General features: G+C 46.8%; 4 protein-coding genes across 6 annotated transcripts; 2 read left to right on the forward strand and 2 right to left on the reverse strand.

Annotated features, from left to right (window-relative positions):
* The first annotated feature begins 4 nt into the window (after positions 1–4).
* LOC120651505 (cyclin-dependent kinase E-1-like) lies at positions 5–5582 on the forward strand. 3 transcript variants are annotated; one of them, XM_039928999.1, is made up of 15 exons: positions 5–772; positions 881–991; positions 1088–1191; positions 1282–1324; positions 1417–1515; positions 2167–2236; positions 2329–2423; positions 2684–2717; positions 2798–2882; positions 2974–3051; positions 3162–3209; positions 4540–4572; positions 4742–4850; positions 5000–5206; positions 5282–5582. In XM_039928999.1, the coding sequence occupies exons 1-15, from the start codon at positions 551–553 to the stop codon at positions 5348–5350; spliced, it is 1407 nt and encodes a 468-aa protein (XP_039784933.1). In that variant the 5' UTR covers positions 5–550; the 3' UTR covers positions 5351–5582. The 3 variants fall into 3 exon arrangements, with proteins under 3 accessions (XP_039784933.1, XP_039784931.1, XP_039784932.1); XM_039928997.1 differs by having other exon boundaries at positions 135–772; positions 4691–4850; XM_039928998.1 differs by having other exon boundaries at positions 136–772; positions 4724–4850.
* Positions 5583–8613: 3031 nt separating this feature from the next.
* Positions 8614–10720, forward strand: LOC120651507. The gene is made up of 2 exons (XM_039929000.1): positions 8614–8842; positions 9115–10720. The coding sequence occupies exon 2, from the start codon at positions 9157–9159 to the stop codon at positions 10435–10437; it is 1281 nt and encodes a 426-aa protein (XP_039784934.1). The 5' UTR covers positions 8614–8842; positions 9115–9156; the 3' UTR covers positions 10438–10720.
* A 299-nt stretch (positions 10721–11019) lies between these two features.
* On the reverse strand, positions 11020–11903 carry LOC120651509. Its single transcript, XM_039929002.1, has one exon. The coding sequence runs from the start codon at positions 11763–11765 to the stop codon at positions 11232–11234; it is 534 nt and encodes a 177-aa protein (XP_039784936.1). The 5' UTR covers positions 11766–11903; the 3' UTR covers positions 11020–11231.
* A 122-nt stretch (positions 11904–12025) lies between these two features.
* LOC120651508 (ADP-ribosylation factor-like) lies at positions 12026–15191 on the reverse strand. The gene is made up of 6 exons (XM_039929001.1): positions 14869–15191; positions 14076–14166; positions 13811–13926; positions 13298–13357; positions 13145–13210; positions 12026–12635 (listed from the first exon to the last, which is right to left on the reverse strand). The coding sequence occupies exons 1-6, from the start codon at positions 14923–14925 to the stop codon at positions 12441–12443; spliced, it is 585 nt and encodes a 194-aa protein (XP_039784935.1). The 5' UTR covers positions 14926–15191; the 3' UTR covers positions 12026–12440.
* Positions 15192–15529: the final 338 nt, after the last annotated feature.

The following is a 15529-nucleotide window of genomic DNA, read 5'->3' on the forward strand; positions in this document are numbered from 1 at the left end:
TCACTCTAAACCCTACCATCCTCTCTCTCCCTCCCTCCCCTTCTCCTCTTCCTACAGTCGCCGCCGCCGGCAGCCGCATCGCGCCCCGCGAAGCCGCGCGTCTACTCCGCCGCGGCGCCGCCGCACGCCTGCTCCGCCGCGGTGGCCGCGCCGCGCGCTCCTGCCGTCTGCGGCGCCCCTGCTTTGCCGCACCCCTGCTTTGCCTGCTCCGCGCGCCGCACGGCTTGCTCCGTCGCCGTTGATGTTCAACATTGAAAAATACTATTTCAACATTTTCAAATTACTATTTCAACATTTTCGAAATAGTTGTTCAACATTTTTGAAAATCTGCTTCAACATTTTTTTAGTGAAATGTTGAACGGGCCATCAGCTGAGCTTTGGTGGGTTTGGTGGGCTTTAGAGATGAGTTACTCAGAACCCCTGCCGGGCGGGCAGATCTGTTAGCATTTGTCGCTGGTCCAACGAGTCAAGGAAAGCAGGGCCGAGCGCCACCGCGGCGTCGGAGGGGAGGACGACGGCGAGGAACCCCGGCGTCGGCGTCGGCGTCGGGATGGGGGACGGGCGGGCGGGCGGCGCCAACCGCCCGGCGTGGCTGCAGCAGTACGAGCTGGTGGGGAAGATCGGCGAGGGGACCTACGGCCTCGTCTTCCTCGCGCGCCTCAAGCCGGCCCACCCGGCGCCCGGCCGGCGCGGGCCCCCTATCGCCATCAAGAAGTTCAAGCAGTCCAAGGAGGGGGACGGGGTATCGCCCACCGCGATCAGGGAGATTATGGTGCGAGCTTCCTTTTGCCTTTCTTCTTCCGCTGCGCTTTCTATCCCTCTCCCCTTCCCCGGGGCTGGGGCGCCAAACCCTAGCTTAACCTACCTGGTTGCTTCCCAGCTCCTGCGCGAGATCAACCACGAGAATGTCGTCAAGCTCGTCAACGTCCACATCAACCACGCCGACATGTCCCTCTACCTCGCATTCGATTACGCGGAGCATGACCTCTATGTCTGTGACTTTGCATTCAATCCAGTTCCATTAAGCAGAGCATGACCGCTTTATCTTATTATAATTGATTAACCAAAACAACCAACCATACCGCAGGAGATTATCAGGCATCACAGGGAGAAGCTAAACGCCTCCATTAACACCTACACTGTAAAATCCTTGCTGTGGCAACTGCTCAACGGCCTCAACTATCTTCACAGGTAACCAGAGTATATGCTGCTGCTTTCTCTGGAAGGTCCTATCGAAATCTCTGTGGCTAACCTCCACAATCTCTGCCTACCCTCCTGCAGCAATTGGATTATCCATCGAGATCTCAAGCCTTCTAACATATTGGTATGGTCCCCATTGGAGATAGACAAATTTAACTGCACAATTTGCGCAGCCTTTTCCTCTTGCTGATAGCGCTTCCATATGTGCCGCAACAGGTCATGGGAGAAGGAGAAGAACATGGAGTTATAAAGATTGCTGATTTTGGGCTTGCTAGGATATATCAAGCTCCGCTGAAAGCATTGTGTGACAATGGGGTGAGTACCTTCACCTGCATGCCTATTTGCTAGCACGCGTGCTGCTTTCCTCTGTTCCTCTTTCCAGGAATACAAGTAGTGGAAAACATGCTGCCAAGGAATAAGTCTACTTTATCTCATTAATATTACTGTACTCTACCACAGAACCATAATTGTGCAGACCGCACTTGTGTTTGGGAAAGAGTGAGGGACAGTGCCATATCAAGTTTCGTGTTGTGATCTACATTAGTGAAATAGCATTAAAAATCACAACTGGGTGAAGTATATAGTTGAGGGGTTATGTAGACGAAAATTAATAGTTTGGGAGAATAAACTTGCCATTGCCATGTCATTGTCCGCATGTAATGCCACGTAGGCGAAAAACCACCAAGGGGGGTATTTAGACGTTTTTGGATAGTTCGGGGTGTAGAATATTCGGTTTTATACTTTTATAGTTAAGGAGGTTAACTAGACTTATTCCAAGGAATAATTGGCCACTTCCCAAATTGTTGCCTCTTCTGATAGATTTGAGGCTTAGAAGATGCATACACCCATAAAACATCCCAGCCCTCTGCATAATTTTTAATCTATATTTTCTTTTTTTTTTCTCTTAGCATGTGCTTTGTTATCAAGATCCACTATGTATATATATGTCTGACCAAATATTTTCAGGTCGTTGTAACTATCTGGTATCGTGCTCCTGAGCTATTACTTGGGGCTAAACACTACACAAGCGCTGTTGGTATCCTTGCCAGGAGAACAAAATCATATTTCCTTTACCTTTTATTTCTCTGCATTCGATTCAATTCAGTTGTTTCCTTAAATTATTTCTAGATATGTGGGCAGTTGGTTGCATTTTTGCTGAATTGCTGACCCTGAAACCACTGTTCCAAGGTGTCGAAGCCAAAAATACCCCAAACCCATTCCAAGTATGGGCACTCTCACTCAAGTAATTATTGTTGTTACCTTGTTTCCAGATTAGTCAGAGACCAAACTGCCACATTAACATGCCAAGTAAAATATCAGTCTTGTGTGGTGGAACCCTTCTTCTAAGAAAATCAGGCAGCATATACTTGTGTATTGTTGTCTTGTATGTTCTGCTGCATTACAGCAATTAGAAGTTTTCTTCTGTGTGTGCCATTCATATGCAACTTATTTATCTCACAGTTAATTTGCGCATGCCTTGTAGCTTGATCAACTGGACAAGATTTTTAAGGTCTTAGGTATGGATGACCCCTTCCTCTTCCATATTGTTCGTTCTGCTTTGTACTCTTGTATTTGTGATAATCCAATCCTTCTGCAGGCCACCCTACACTTGAAAAATGGCCTACCCTTGCCAATCTTCCATGGTGGCAAAATGACCAGCAACACATTCAGGGCCATAAATAGTATGTTCGACATTTTTTAGCTGCTCTAAGCTACCTAAAGTATTGTTTTACATCAATAATCAGTTGTTAAGGTAATCATTCTCACTTGCAGTGAGAACCCAGTTCTCCATAACATTGTTCACTTGCCACAGAAGAGTCCTGCATTTGATCTTCTCTCAAAAATGCTTGAGTATGTTGCTCATTGCTCTCTAGCTGTTAACAATTCAATATAACGAGTATTTTGATGCTTTCGGCCTTTCTTGTTGTTTTATTTATCACCATGATATTCTCCTGTTCTAGGTATGATCCTCGAAAGCGTATAACAGCTGCACAAGCTCTGGAGCATGAGTAAGTAACTAAGTACTTTCACATTTTCATTGCTCTTTATTTTCCTTGTGGCCTGGCTGTACATTTTGGTCAATTCCAACATGCGTATAATTAGCCTTTTATTGCCTGAATCTACCTAGCAACCTTGCAAAAGACATAGCATTTAACACACTGGAACCATATTGTGCACCGTTATAACCAGTTCTTGTCAAAATCTGAATCATGCGTTAGCCTTTTGTACCATAGACTTTAAGTAGTCACTACACAATGACTTGGCTATACTTTGTTCTGATATATTGGCTGCCATTATTTCCATTTTGGATTATGGTTTTATTACTTTGATTTCATTAATTTAGATGTTACAATAGTTTTCTTTCTCGAACACGCAGGAGAGCTGCTTATCTTTGTATTATAGAGTGAAAGAAAGAAATGTTCCCTTACCTCACCTAGGAAATATGATGAGGTTGCTGTACAAACTATGAGTTAATCGTCTAAAAACGACCGTACTTGGACTGTTTAAGCTAGCCCCTCAGCATGACCTAAACCCAACTCATCAAGTTTTTGGGCCCCAGCTAGGCACCATAAACTCATCTCCTCTTTGAAGAAATGCTGGACGTTCAGGAGGGGGGAGGGGCAGGCACTATCAAAAACACACTTGTTCCATTGATTCCACAAGCTCCAAGCCCCCAGGCTCACAAAACTGTTAAAACCCTTCCTTCGAGTCTTGTCTATCTCCTTGCGCTTAGGAACAACGCGCTCGAGGCTGGTGGGGGCTAACAGGTTCAGATGCTACAATAGTAAAAACTAAAAAGTGAACATCTATATGAAATAGATTGCAATATCTTTTTTAACCTTTTGTTTCCTTTCCAAATCTTATTTATATTCTGTCATTAGTACTGATCTGTACCTTTTGAGACACAAAGCAACCATTACTGTTAGGATCGGAGGTTACTTGGACTAGTCAATACCCTTGTACATATTTGTGCCTCCTGAATCGCATAATCAACATGAGGATAATGGTTTCTGGGTTCTAACATCTGTTTTCTCAATGTTAGAAGTTTGATGATATATGTTTAGCTTAAACAAAGATTAACGTTGTTCCTGTTGCCAAGGAGCTCATGGCGCAGTGGCAAAGGCCACTGGCCGGGAGGCTCCCGCCTAGGGTTCGAACCCTGGGTGCGGCACCTTAAACTTCAGGGGTCTCCTTTGGGTATTTCTTTCAAAAAAAATGTTGTTCCTGTTCTGAAAAGTTGACACGCCTCTCAAGTACTAATGCAGTACTAATGCTGTGGTGTTGGTGGTTTCTTTTTATTACCTTTTTTGTTCTGAATATGCTCATTTCTTTGCTTAGGTACTTTCGGATGGACCCACTACCTGGAAGAAAGTAAGTTATGTGTGACCAGAGTCTTAACTCTTAATTGCCTATGTCAAAGAAATACCTGTTAGTTGATTGGCTACCTGCAGAATATCTCTAAGATGTTTTACCATAATATTTCATCTAGAAAGCGAAAGGATATTTCCCATACTCCTGACAGAAATTGTTTTCTGGTCAGCGCGCTTTTACCATCCCAGCCAGGGGAGAAAATTGTGCAATATCCTGTTCGTCCAGTAGACACTACAACAGATTTTGAAGGAACAACAAGCCTTCAACCAACTCAGCCGGTAACACAACTCTTCCTAAGCCCTTGTTTTCCAATATCTGATTAAGGAACCCAACTTCTTGTTAGTGGCAAATATTCACCTGCAGCATAGATGTGAAATCTTGATAAGTTGTCCGCATTATATTCACATGATGCATTTCTTCATTTCAGCCTTCCGGGAATGCGGCTCAAGGTCAATCTGTACCGAGATCAATGCCGCGACAAATGCCGCAGCAACCCATGGTTGGGATGCCAAGAGTAGCAGCTGGTACAAACATGGCTGCCTTCAATGCCGCATCGCAGGCTGGCATGGCTGGCCTTAATCCTGGTAACATCCCTATGCAGAGAGGCGCAGGTGGCCAGTCTCATCCGCACCAGGTAATGCCCATTCTCTTTTTCGTTGAAGAAGACGTGATTGTGGAAGAACTTACCGTTGATGTGTGCAACAAACAGTTGAGACGGAAGGCTGACCAAGGGATGATGCAAAACCCTGGGTATCCTCAGCAGAAGAGGCGGTTCTGACGCTGACAAGGGAGGGCCATCTACTGACTGATGTGTAACACTCTGTTGTTGTGTCATGTATATCACGTCGGCTGTGTAATCTTGTTGTAATTTGTTATCAGCATTTGTATGCAAATGCTGATACTTGTAAAACATGGAATCAATCGAGATACTAGCCGTTCTAGCGACCTAAGCTGCTTCAATCTGGCTGCTTTAGTTTACAATATAAAGATCCTGTTTGGTTTGTGACCCAGCGAGCCAGTCAAATTTAGGACACGTGGAAGCAGCACCCACCAGTACTCAAGACTCCTCTTGGCCTCCACGTCAGCATGATTGTGAATGCTATGTGTAGTATATATAGTTATGGTCGCAGTGAATGTGTTCAGAGTCTAACGACATTTAAATTAGTCACGGTCGTAGTGGACACGGTTGGAGTTCAACAACATTCCCCCGCATGAGGGAAGCACCCACTACACGTGGAGTTGAACTGGATAGAAAATTAAACTCAGTCAAAAGATAAATTGCGTAAAAGTGGACTTTACTATTTTTGAAAAAAAATTGAAATGTTATCTGACTTTGTCTTTTTTTTGCGTGTATCTGACTTTGTCATTTGGCATAGAATTTGACAAGGGTTGCAAACTTAGTGTTTGTACCGGAAATGTCGAACTTCTCGTGTACTCCCTCCATCTTGAAATGTATGTCATTTTAGAATTTTTCCAATAGATTATGGAGATGGAGAAAAGACTCTCCTACTCTTAATTATTAAGCATTGGAACTTTATTTGGGTAACTAAATATGTGCTAATTAAAGTAGCATGCCCTTTTCCATGTATCTTCTCCACATGCACCTTCTCCTATATAGCTGCATGCACGTCTTTCTATTGGGAAAGACCCAGAAACAGTGTACAATTGAAACGAGATTTGATCCACTTTCAATCTTTAATGCCGAGTGCAAAATTTGAACTCTAGAATGTTTTACATTTCATCGTTGGTGCTCATATTTGTAATCTTTTTTGAATTTATTATAGGAATTAACGGTGGTCGTGATACGACACATGTTCCTACTTAGAAGGGTTTGTGCGCATGTTTGTATGGGGGTGTTATTGTTCACGTGCGTGTATTTGTATTGAGAAAGAAAAAAAAGGGTGTGAAATTTGACTCGGGTTCCCTGAACTTAACCAACCTCGGATCGGTCTCCGCCCATGGCGCGTGCGGGGTTGCAAAGGTCAGGCCGGGCTGGGCTGGATTCGTCGGGCTTGAGCTGCAACAAGACGGCCCAACGCTGCCTAAAGCATGCTGTGTATTTGTATTGAAAAAGAAAAAAAAGGTGTGGAATTTGACTCGGGTTCCCTGAACTTAACCAACCCCAGATCGGTCTCTGTCCATGGCGCGTGCGGGGTTGCAAAGGCCGGGCCGGGCTGTGCTGGATTCGTCGGGCCTAATATGATTGCATGCAGTAGGTGTTCTGATGCATTAGATTATCCTGTTTCCTTATGATACCTATATGAACACAGGGCACATCTATGGAAGTTCAGGTAATCTCTCATAAGCAGGCTCCTAATTGCTTCAAATAATGGTGAGTTAGGTACGTGTACATTTGCAGTTACAAATAATTTTCACATTTTAGAGGTTACAATTGCAGGCCTTAGTTCTTTCAGCATGCCTTCAAGTTTGTGGATCAGGTTTAGAGCATTCCTAGTGGCTACTGGGTTGAAGATGAGGTGATCTTATACATGGTAACTAATGCACAAACTTGCTTGACATAGGCTCTGATCCTGATGCTAAATGTGATTTTTTGAACTAGACTAGAAACAAGAGCATCAGGTTAGGTTTCTGCATTAGAAAGAAGCTCAATACCTACATATCAGGTAATACATTATTTTAATTATCCATTTTGAGTGTTTGTCCCGCTGAATTTGAATGCAAAATTACAATAATCTCTTCATAGACTAAATATGTTCAACTAGAATATTTTTGAAATATGATTTAGTGCAAACTTATATGGTGTCACACTTGATATGAGAGAGTGATGGCGTATCTGAATTGTTTATCACAGAAACTGTGAAGGAAAAAATTGGTATTTCTGAAATGAGCTATGCTTGGGTGTTGATATTTTTAATTTCATTGGGAAAGAAGAGGACTTTTCTGTGCATTTTCATCCAAACTCAAATATCCCATTGTAATGTAAAAAAAAAAACAGAAGGTGTGTATATATGCCCCCAAGCACTATGTAATATATGCATTAATGTTAGTTGGATTTGTGTTTGCTATATCCTATATGACAGTTGAATGAACTAGACAGATACACTGAATGGTAACTCGGTAAGTGTTTGGTTTTTGTCAAACTAAGAAAACTCATGATTGAACTAACTCAAATTTTAAATTGCTAAAAACCAGCAACCATTCAAACAAGTCAGCAACCATTCAAACTCACATGTTTGCATATTCAAACAAGTGTACACAATTGTAGTGTGATAAGGTGGATTCGGTGATCTGTTAGAGCCGGACCATGTGATTCGAATCTCTAGAGGATTGGAGCTTCTGTTAGCCATTAGTCACTGTTGTAACTTGTAAGATTTTAAGTTGTAAGTCTAATATGGAGGAAGAAGAGTACTTGTGTATCTGTGTCTCACAATCAAGTTAGTTATATTTTATTGATTGAGTGTTCACATGTTTATTTCATTGGGAAATAAGGGATCTTTAATGTACATTCTCATCCAACCACAATTGAAAGAACTCTAATTTCTGTCTTATGCAAAACACTGAATTACTTTGGAACAATATTATTTATTATGTCTTTTAGTTGACTTGAATTACTTTGAATTCTAATAAATGTTTTTTTTCCACCCGTAGCTGCACTGCAATCAACACCCGTAGCAACGCACGGGCATTCAACTAGTTGAGAAAGAAAAAAAAAGGGTGTGGAATTTGACTCGAGTTCCCTGAACTTAACCAACCCTAGATCGGTCTCCGCCCATGGCGCGCGCGGGATTGCAAAGGCCGGGCCGGGCTGGGCTGGATTCGTCGGGCTTGAGCTGCAGCAAGACAGCCGAACGCCGCCAAAAGCATGCTGTGTATTTGTATTGAGAAAGAAAAAAAAAGTGTGGAATTTGACTCGGGTTCCCTGAACTTATCCAACCCTGGATCGGTCTCCGCCCATGGCGCGTGCGGGGTTGCAAAGGCCGGGCCGGGCCGGGCTGGATTCGTCGGGCTTGAGCTGCAACAAGACGGCCCAACGCCGCCTAAAGCATGCTGCGTTCACGCCTTTATCACGGTTTGCCAGCTAACATGTTGCCTTGTTTGCCTGCTCGGTTTCGATCGGTCGCCTCCCCACGTCCTCTTTTCCTCCTCCGCTCCTCCCCGTGCGGGAAGGCAGGCAAAGCTCAGACCGGGGGCGTGGAATCCGACGCCCTCCCTCTCTCGCCGACCGGCGGCTAGCCTTCGTCCGCGTCTTCTTCTTCCTCGTCGCCGCCGCCGAGCGGCTTCGGCTCCGACCACCTTCGGCTGTCCCGCGGTTCGTTCCTCCTCTCCTCTCCTCCGCCGCCGCCTCGATCCCCTTTCATTTCGTTGCTCCTCGATTCCAATCTGCTAGTCTAGCGTTCCCAGCTCCCCAACCCTAATCCCCCCTAATCGCTTCTCATCCCGCCCCCCCTGCGGAACAGGACGGGCAGGTGGATGGGTGAGGGATTGCGTATGGCAGATCATCATCACCCACCCCGGCGTTATTTTTTTTTCTCTTTTAAGGTTCGGACGTTTGGTAACGAATCTCGTTTTCCTTCTGCCCAGGGCTTCCTCTACGATTTCACCCCGACCGATCGATTCGATTCCATGGCCGGCTGGAGCAATTCCACCGGCGGCGGCGGCGGGCGAGGAGCAGGAGGAAGAGGCTTCACGAATCGCCACTTTACTAGTTATACCAGCGACATGATCCACGGTGGTTCCAGCAGCGGTGGCGGCGGCGGCGGTGGCAGGTGGAGAGGAGACAGGTCGAGGGGGAGGCCGCCCCCGCAGCCTCACTATTGCTACCGCCCTGTAGATGCTGCTCATCGCCAAGCCCAACCCGTATCTGAACAACAGGCGGCCTCCTCCTCTTCCAGCCGCATCCAACAGCGAACATATCCGATCCCAACGGCAGACAAGTCATCTGCCTCCGGGACCGCGGCTCCACCCAGCACCAGGGAGCCTGATGACAAGGCTACACGCAGTGCTGCCAATTTTGAGTGCAATGTCTGCTTTGACATGGCTGCTGAGCCTGTCGTCACCAAGTGCGGACATCTCTTCTGCTGGGAGTGCCTCTATCAGTGGCTCCATGTGCACTCCAACCACCGTGAATGCCCTGTATGCAAGGGCCAGGTTGCCGACGACGCGATCATACCCATCTATGGGCGTGGTGGCTCTGCAGCCTCTGTGGACAACGCACTGCCAAGGCCCACCGGAGCCAGAGTCGAGAGCTCCAGGCAGCAGCAGCAGCTGCCAACTTTCCCTCCCACCGTATATGTGGATGATGATGAAGAAGACCCCTTTGATTTCCCAGGCATGATGAACTTCGGCTTTGGAGCTACAGCTACCTCACTCAGAGATGCTGTTATGAGCTTCATGCCTCCCAGCTTTCAAGACATGGCGATCGAAGAGTTTGATGACTACTCCTATGAGTATGACACCGATGACTTTGATGAGGTCTATGACTACAATTGGCTGGGCTTTCCAGTGTTTGGATCCGCTGGGGCTGAGGCTGGCAATCCCATTTCTTCACAGGCACATGCTGATATGATAAATATTAGGAACAACATTGTTGGCACTACCACTGGCATCTATCATCAGCAAGAAGTTGGCTACCCTGGTGCAAACCCTAGTAACAGAGGGAGACGTCGCCGTAACCGTGCAAGGCCATCAGCAGATAAGTCGAGCACCAACGGGATTGTGATGGGTGGAAGCGGTGGTGCTTTCTACCGTGACAATGGTGCCAGTTATAATGTTACCGCAGGTGCTTCTTCTCGGCCTAACGGCGGCTGGGTTGAGAGACGAGGAAGAAGCAGCAGGAATTCAAATTCAGCTGGTGGAAGAGGAGGGATGCAGGATAGCAGGAGACAGAGGACAAATTACAATTGATGCTAATATCCGGTGAGGCTCGATGACAGCAGGGTTGAGATAAACAAACAAAGTTGTCAATCCTTCTTTTTTGTTTTTCTCTCTTCATCCTTTTGTAGTCCGTGGCTGTGTGCAGCCTTGGTAAACATACTGGACGCATTTTCTTTCTTTTTCCCTGATGGAATGTGTGGTAGACTGGCTGAAATACTCTGCTTGCTTGCTTGCTGTTAGTACATTCGATACCTGCACTAGAATCGAGCTTTGGCACTGGACTAATTAATACATGAGTTAGCCGTCTTGTTAATTAATTTGTTAACTCTGCAGCGCAGGCAAAAAAAATTGTAGCAGTCGGTACTTTCTACGCGATTCTACGAGGAAGCATGCGCATTCAGATCTTTTTTTCATGATGACTAGAAGCAGAAACCATTTGATTTATTTTGTGTTCACTTTATATCATGGTCAGTTCAAATGTCTGGATAGCTAGGCCACTGGAATTGGATTGCAAACATTCCGTCTGTTCTGCTTGTTTGCTTTCGGCTTATCTTGGTTTATTCTCTCACATAGCACTATTGAATTAGCCGAAATCAGACTGGAACCGAGGGATTGGAAGGATAGGTTTAATTTTTCTGTTTGATTCATACTCATATTCTCTTCTGTCACACAATGACACAAATACGAATGCATAGGATCAGTTAACTGCATATGTTTCTCCAACCGATAGGGTACCTAAACCTAACAATAAGCCTAAAAACTAGACTACTAGTAAAGCTGAAACAAGAGGTGATACGAGTACAGGATAAGCTGATGATAATGGGCTAGTTGTCGTCTCCGTAGGCGAGGAAGCGGTAGCGCTCCTCGTAGGGGCCGTCGAAGTAGAGGTCGGCCTCGAACCAGCGCGGGTACCGGACGAGGTCCCCGGCGACGAAGTGCATGTAGTCGTCGCCGTGGACGGCGCCGGCGGGGATGACCTTGACCTCGCCGGACACGATGTACACGAGCTGGTCCACCTGCCAGTCCCACGGCATCCGGCACCGCCCGCCCGTGCGCCACGACGACCACGTCTCCATCACGCGCAGCGCCTCCGCGCGCGCCCGCGCCGCCGCGCCGCGCTCCACGCGCACCTTGTACACGTCCTCCAGGGGCCGGCCCAGCAGCGCGCCGCCGGCGGCGGCGGCGGTGGCGACGACGACGTCTCCTGGCGCCGCTTCTGCGGCCGCTCGGAGCTTTCCTCCTCCTCGTCCTCTAGCGGAGCTGGTTGCAAGACTAGGAAGCGGAGGCGGCCGCCTGTGGGCCGCGGGGAGTACGAGGTGGAGCCCGCCAGTGCTGCTGGCGGCGGCGGCAGACGTCATCGCGGGCTCTCTTCTCTTTTTCTCTCCGTTCCGGACTTCGGCTTGGGTTTTGGTTCCTCTGGTAGGGGCAAGGCAGACCCGCCTTATCCTCTGGGTCTCTTCTGCCTTGCTCTGTTCCTCTATACTCGGCAGAAAGTCTCCATTGAGACGACCATCATTTCGCTCAAAAAACGACTATCATTTCAGCAGAACAGACGAGACAGGCAATTTCTCTTGCATCTCAACGAATGGTGCATAGTCGTGTCGCCACTCGACAGGCATAGCGCAGGAAAGCACGTATGGGGTTCCATTTCTTCAGTTTCAAAACCACAAGAGTCAATGTCATCAGTGGTAGTATTTACAATCACCCACACACACGATGGATTATAGTGATGATCAAGTAATCTCAAGTCTTGACTAGCAGATGAGTCAGATAGCACCACCCCTACTCTTCTTCGCAAACGCAGATCACAACCACCAACACCACCAAATCGGCGACCAGTGCTACTACAACTCTGCCAACCTAACGTTGCCAGATGCTTCACTCAGTCCATACTCCAGGTATAGCCAGCAGCAATTGGGGAAACACGAAAATAAGGAAACAAAGAGTGCAAGCGCATGGCCTGAATCGCGAGATGGTCCTTCAATGGGCGTATCACGAGGATCAAATTTCTGTTCGTCCTGTTACATGTAGTTTCAGGATGACGATGATGATGTTGAGGTTATCCGTCCAGAGGCTCGCATTTCGTCCAGGGTAGTTGCTAGCCAGTCGAGCCCTTCATACAGGCCATCTCCTTTCAGAGCACACGTGCCCTGGATGTGCCAGATGCGGTTAGTCAGGTCGTACAGCCCTAGGCCCTCACACACCTCCATCGGGGTCATTGCTCCCCTCTGCATTAACAGGCGCATCGCCAGAGTGAGCAAGAGTTGGGTAAAAAAAAACGAGAATACCATTGATATAACAGAGTCCAAATAAATTGAATGCAGGACAAACAAAGGCTAATAATACTATCAAAGCATGAAGGATGTATGTTCATGTTAAACAATGTGAAACACATCCCACCTGCAAACATTATGTTAAAACAAACAGACAGGCAGCCAACATATTGACATCTTCTGTTCAAAATGAAACACAGCTGATTGCAAAAACTACAAATGGGGCAGCTATTTTCATAATATGTGGGCATCGCTGCAGACTTTGGCAAGGATGAGAATTTGCAGGTACATATGGATGAAACATATTCATTAACATTACATGCACACAGAAAGGAACCAAGCTCAAACAGGAAAAACATGATTCAGGACAGAAAAATTCAAGGAGTTCAGAAACCACACACATTTCCATCAGAAAAAATCACAATATAAAACAAAGGTTTGAGAGAAAACATTGCTGAACATACCATATCTTGCTTGTTAGCAAACACCAAAAGTACACTGTTAAGCATAAAAGGGTCATTGATTATAGCCTGAAAGAGATAAGATCCCAACAGGTTAGAACAGATATCGCAAAGAATCTCATTGTACAGAGATACCCTGTAGTAAAAGATATAAACCTGGAACTCTGCTCTGGCTCTCCCGATTCTCTCTCTATCCAGTGAATCAACCACATAAATCTGCAAATTAAGCAAATAATGAGGAAGGTCTTTATTTCAAGAAAGCAGACAAGCAGTGTCTACTACAAATAAATGCCAAGTAATAAACCAAGGTTTTTAGCATAATACATGAAGATCTTGACAGCTACGAACCATAAGCGTACCTACTGCAATATTACTCCTGGTTTCGTTAAGTAAGAGTAGACCATCAAGACCAATAAAATATGCCAAAGTAAAATAGGCTCAGAGGGCAAAATAGGCTCAAGTTAAGAATCCACAACAATGAAGCCAGTTGACCTACTCTTGCGAGTGGTACTGGCCTTGCACTCTGAACTACAAATATTAAATCAGAAGCAGGAGAACAAAGTGGAACAAACAATATGGAATATGGAGCCAGCAGCTCCATGTTAAATTGTTACTGTGAATAGATTTTAATTTTATGCTGCTAGAGAAACAGAAATGAGAATAAATGACCAGAGCATCGGTATTGGTGAAGTAGTGCCTCCACAAGGGCCTCAGTTTCTCCTGGCCGCCGACATCCCACACAGTGAACACTACATTCTTGTACTGAACCTTCTCAACATTGAAACCTACAACATGATAAAGGGCATGGTGTCACTAAACATGCGAACAAATGAAGCGATTAATGTGATAGGTGCTAAGTTGGAAAAAAAATATAGTCGGCTAAGGTTAGACCCCAAAGGAACGAAACACAAGCAGACAGGTAATAGATTTGTACCGATGGTAGGGACGGTGGAGAGAACTTCGCCAATGTGCAGCTTATAGAGTATGGTGGTTTTTCCAGCTGCATCCAACCCAAGCATCACCACCTGAAAGCAACCGAGCGGGTGTCCTATCAAATGCGTGGTCAGTTAAACAAGGGCGGTGGTACCAATCTCAAAGTATAAAGAAGAGGAAACTAAAACATTTAAGCATAATCAATCAATGTTAGGAAGATAAAGACATGGTTGAAACACTTGGGCCCACTTGAAATGGCGTGGCACTATAAACGCAATTAAAACACCTACTCGGCTTAGTCCAGCTAATAAGTGAAGTAAGAATCCATCAATATCATTGGACATAAGTATGATCTGATACGGTCTACGAAAGATCCCAGCGCGCCCTGGCTCGTCACTCATCGTTTCCCTCTCCTAGTCTCCTTGGATGGTAACGATCCGCTACTAATTCAGTACAAGAATCAAATCTATGACAGTCACAGACAGGTAAGATTAGCACAGGACACCATGGCCGGGCAGCATCATGACTCGTCGTTTCCGCGCCCTTTGGATGCTAGTGAATGGTTGCCAACCAAAACAGAGCTGGCAGATTGTTGGCGGAAGACATGATTCACTACCAATTCAGTACTAAGTGAAATCAATGCTACGATAAGACCGCGACATGCCCGCAACCGCCCGCACATGTAAGCGGATCGGCTCACCGAGGAACCCCCCCCCCCCCCCCCCCCCCCGATTCTTCGCCGTGTCATGTATCGGGAAGCGGAAAGGGGAAGCGCGAAAGAGGTGGCAGCGTACCCGCATCTCCTTGTTGCCGAAGAAGGCATCGAAGAGCTTCCGGAACGCCTGCCCCATCTCCTGGCCTCGGGCTGGGCGAGGTGTGCCCCCGACCGGAGCCTCCTGCGCCCTCGATCCAACCGGATCTGCGAGGCCGCCGCGCGGGAGGGTGCGGGGGCGACGAGAGGGCGGGGTCCGTGGCGGGAGGCGCGGCGCCCCGGATGGAAGGTTCTAGAAGGCCCCGACGGCGGGCGGGCGGGCTAGGTTTTGGGGAAGGATCGGCGGCAAGGGCGAAGGGCGAAGGGCGAAGGGCGAGGGGCTCGTGCTGCGTGGCAGTGTGGGAGAATCCAGGAGGAGACGAGAGGGCAGGAGGCGGCGCACCGGCCGCACCTGGCCTCGCCAGAGCGGTCTGGTCCACTGGATGCGAATGCGATGCCGGATCGAACGATCTGGACCGTCCGTCCGCTTGCCGGCCGCCAGCCTAACTTCAACTAACGAACCAGCTTTTTGCTGAGGTTAGTTGGATGATGATAGTAGCTCAAGAAATAGCGTAGCAATTAGCAATTGATTGCCGCATTGCAGTTGCCCCGTACCTCTGTTAGTTAAGTACACTTCTCATCTATGGCGTCGATCAGGTTAGGTTAGAGGAAACATCACACGGACTAATTTTTTTTCCGGCATA

The sequence above is a fragment of the Panicum virgatum genome, chromosome 9K (assembly GCF_016808335.1).
Source record: "Panicum virgatum strain AP13 chromosome 9K, P.virgatum_v5, whole genome shotgun sequence".
Taxonomy (NCBI): Eukaryota; Viridiplantae; Streptophyta; class Magnoliopsida; order Poales; family Poaceae; genus Panicum; species Panicum virgatum.

Excerpts from the sequence above, each read along its gene's own strand:
- LOC120651505 (XM_039928997.1), top strand. The coding sequence starts at position 551 with ATGGGGGACGGGCGGGCGGGCGGCGCCAACCGCCCGGCGTGGCTGCAG. Across the intron at positions 1,325-1,416 it reads TCAAGCCTTCTAACATATTG|GTCATGGGAGAAGGAGAAGA; the intron begins GTATGGTCCCCA and ends GTGCCGCAACAG. Across the intron at positions 2,718-2,797 it reads CAAGATTTTTAAGGTCTTAG|GCCACCCTACACTTGAAAAA; the intron begins GTATGGATGACC and ends ATCCTTCTGCAG.
- LOC120651508 (XM_039929001.1), bottom strand. The coding sequence starts at position 14,925 with ATGGGGCAGGCGTTCCGGAAGCTCTTCGATGCCTTCTTCGGCAACAAG. Across the intron at positions 14,167-14,868 it reads TCGGCAACAAGGAGATGCGG|GTGGTGATGCTTGGGTTGGA; the intron begins GTACGCTGCCAC and ends GGTTGCTTTCAG. Across the intron at positions 12,636-13,144 it reads TTGCTAACAAGCAAGATATG|AGGGGAGCAATGACCCCGAT; the intron begins GTATGTTCAGCA and ends CTGTTAATGCAG.
- LOC120651507 (XM_039929000.1), top strand. The coding sequence starts at position 9,157 with ATGGCCGGCTGGAGCAATTCCACCGGCGGCGGCGGCGGGCGAGGAGCA.
- LOC120651509 (XM_039929002.1), bottom strand. The coding sequence starts at position 11,765 with ATGACGTCTGCCGCCGCCGCCAGCAGCACTGGCGGGCTCCACCTCGTA.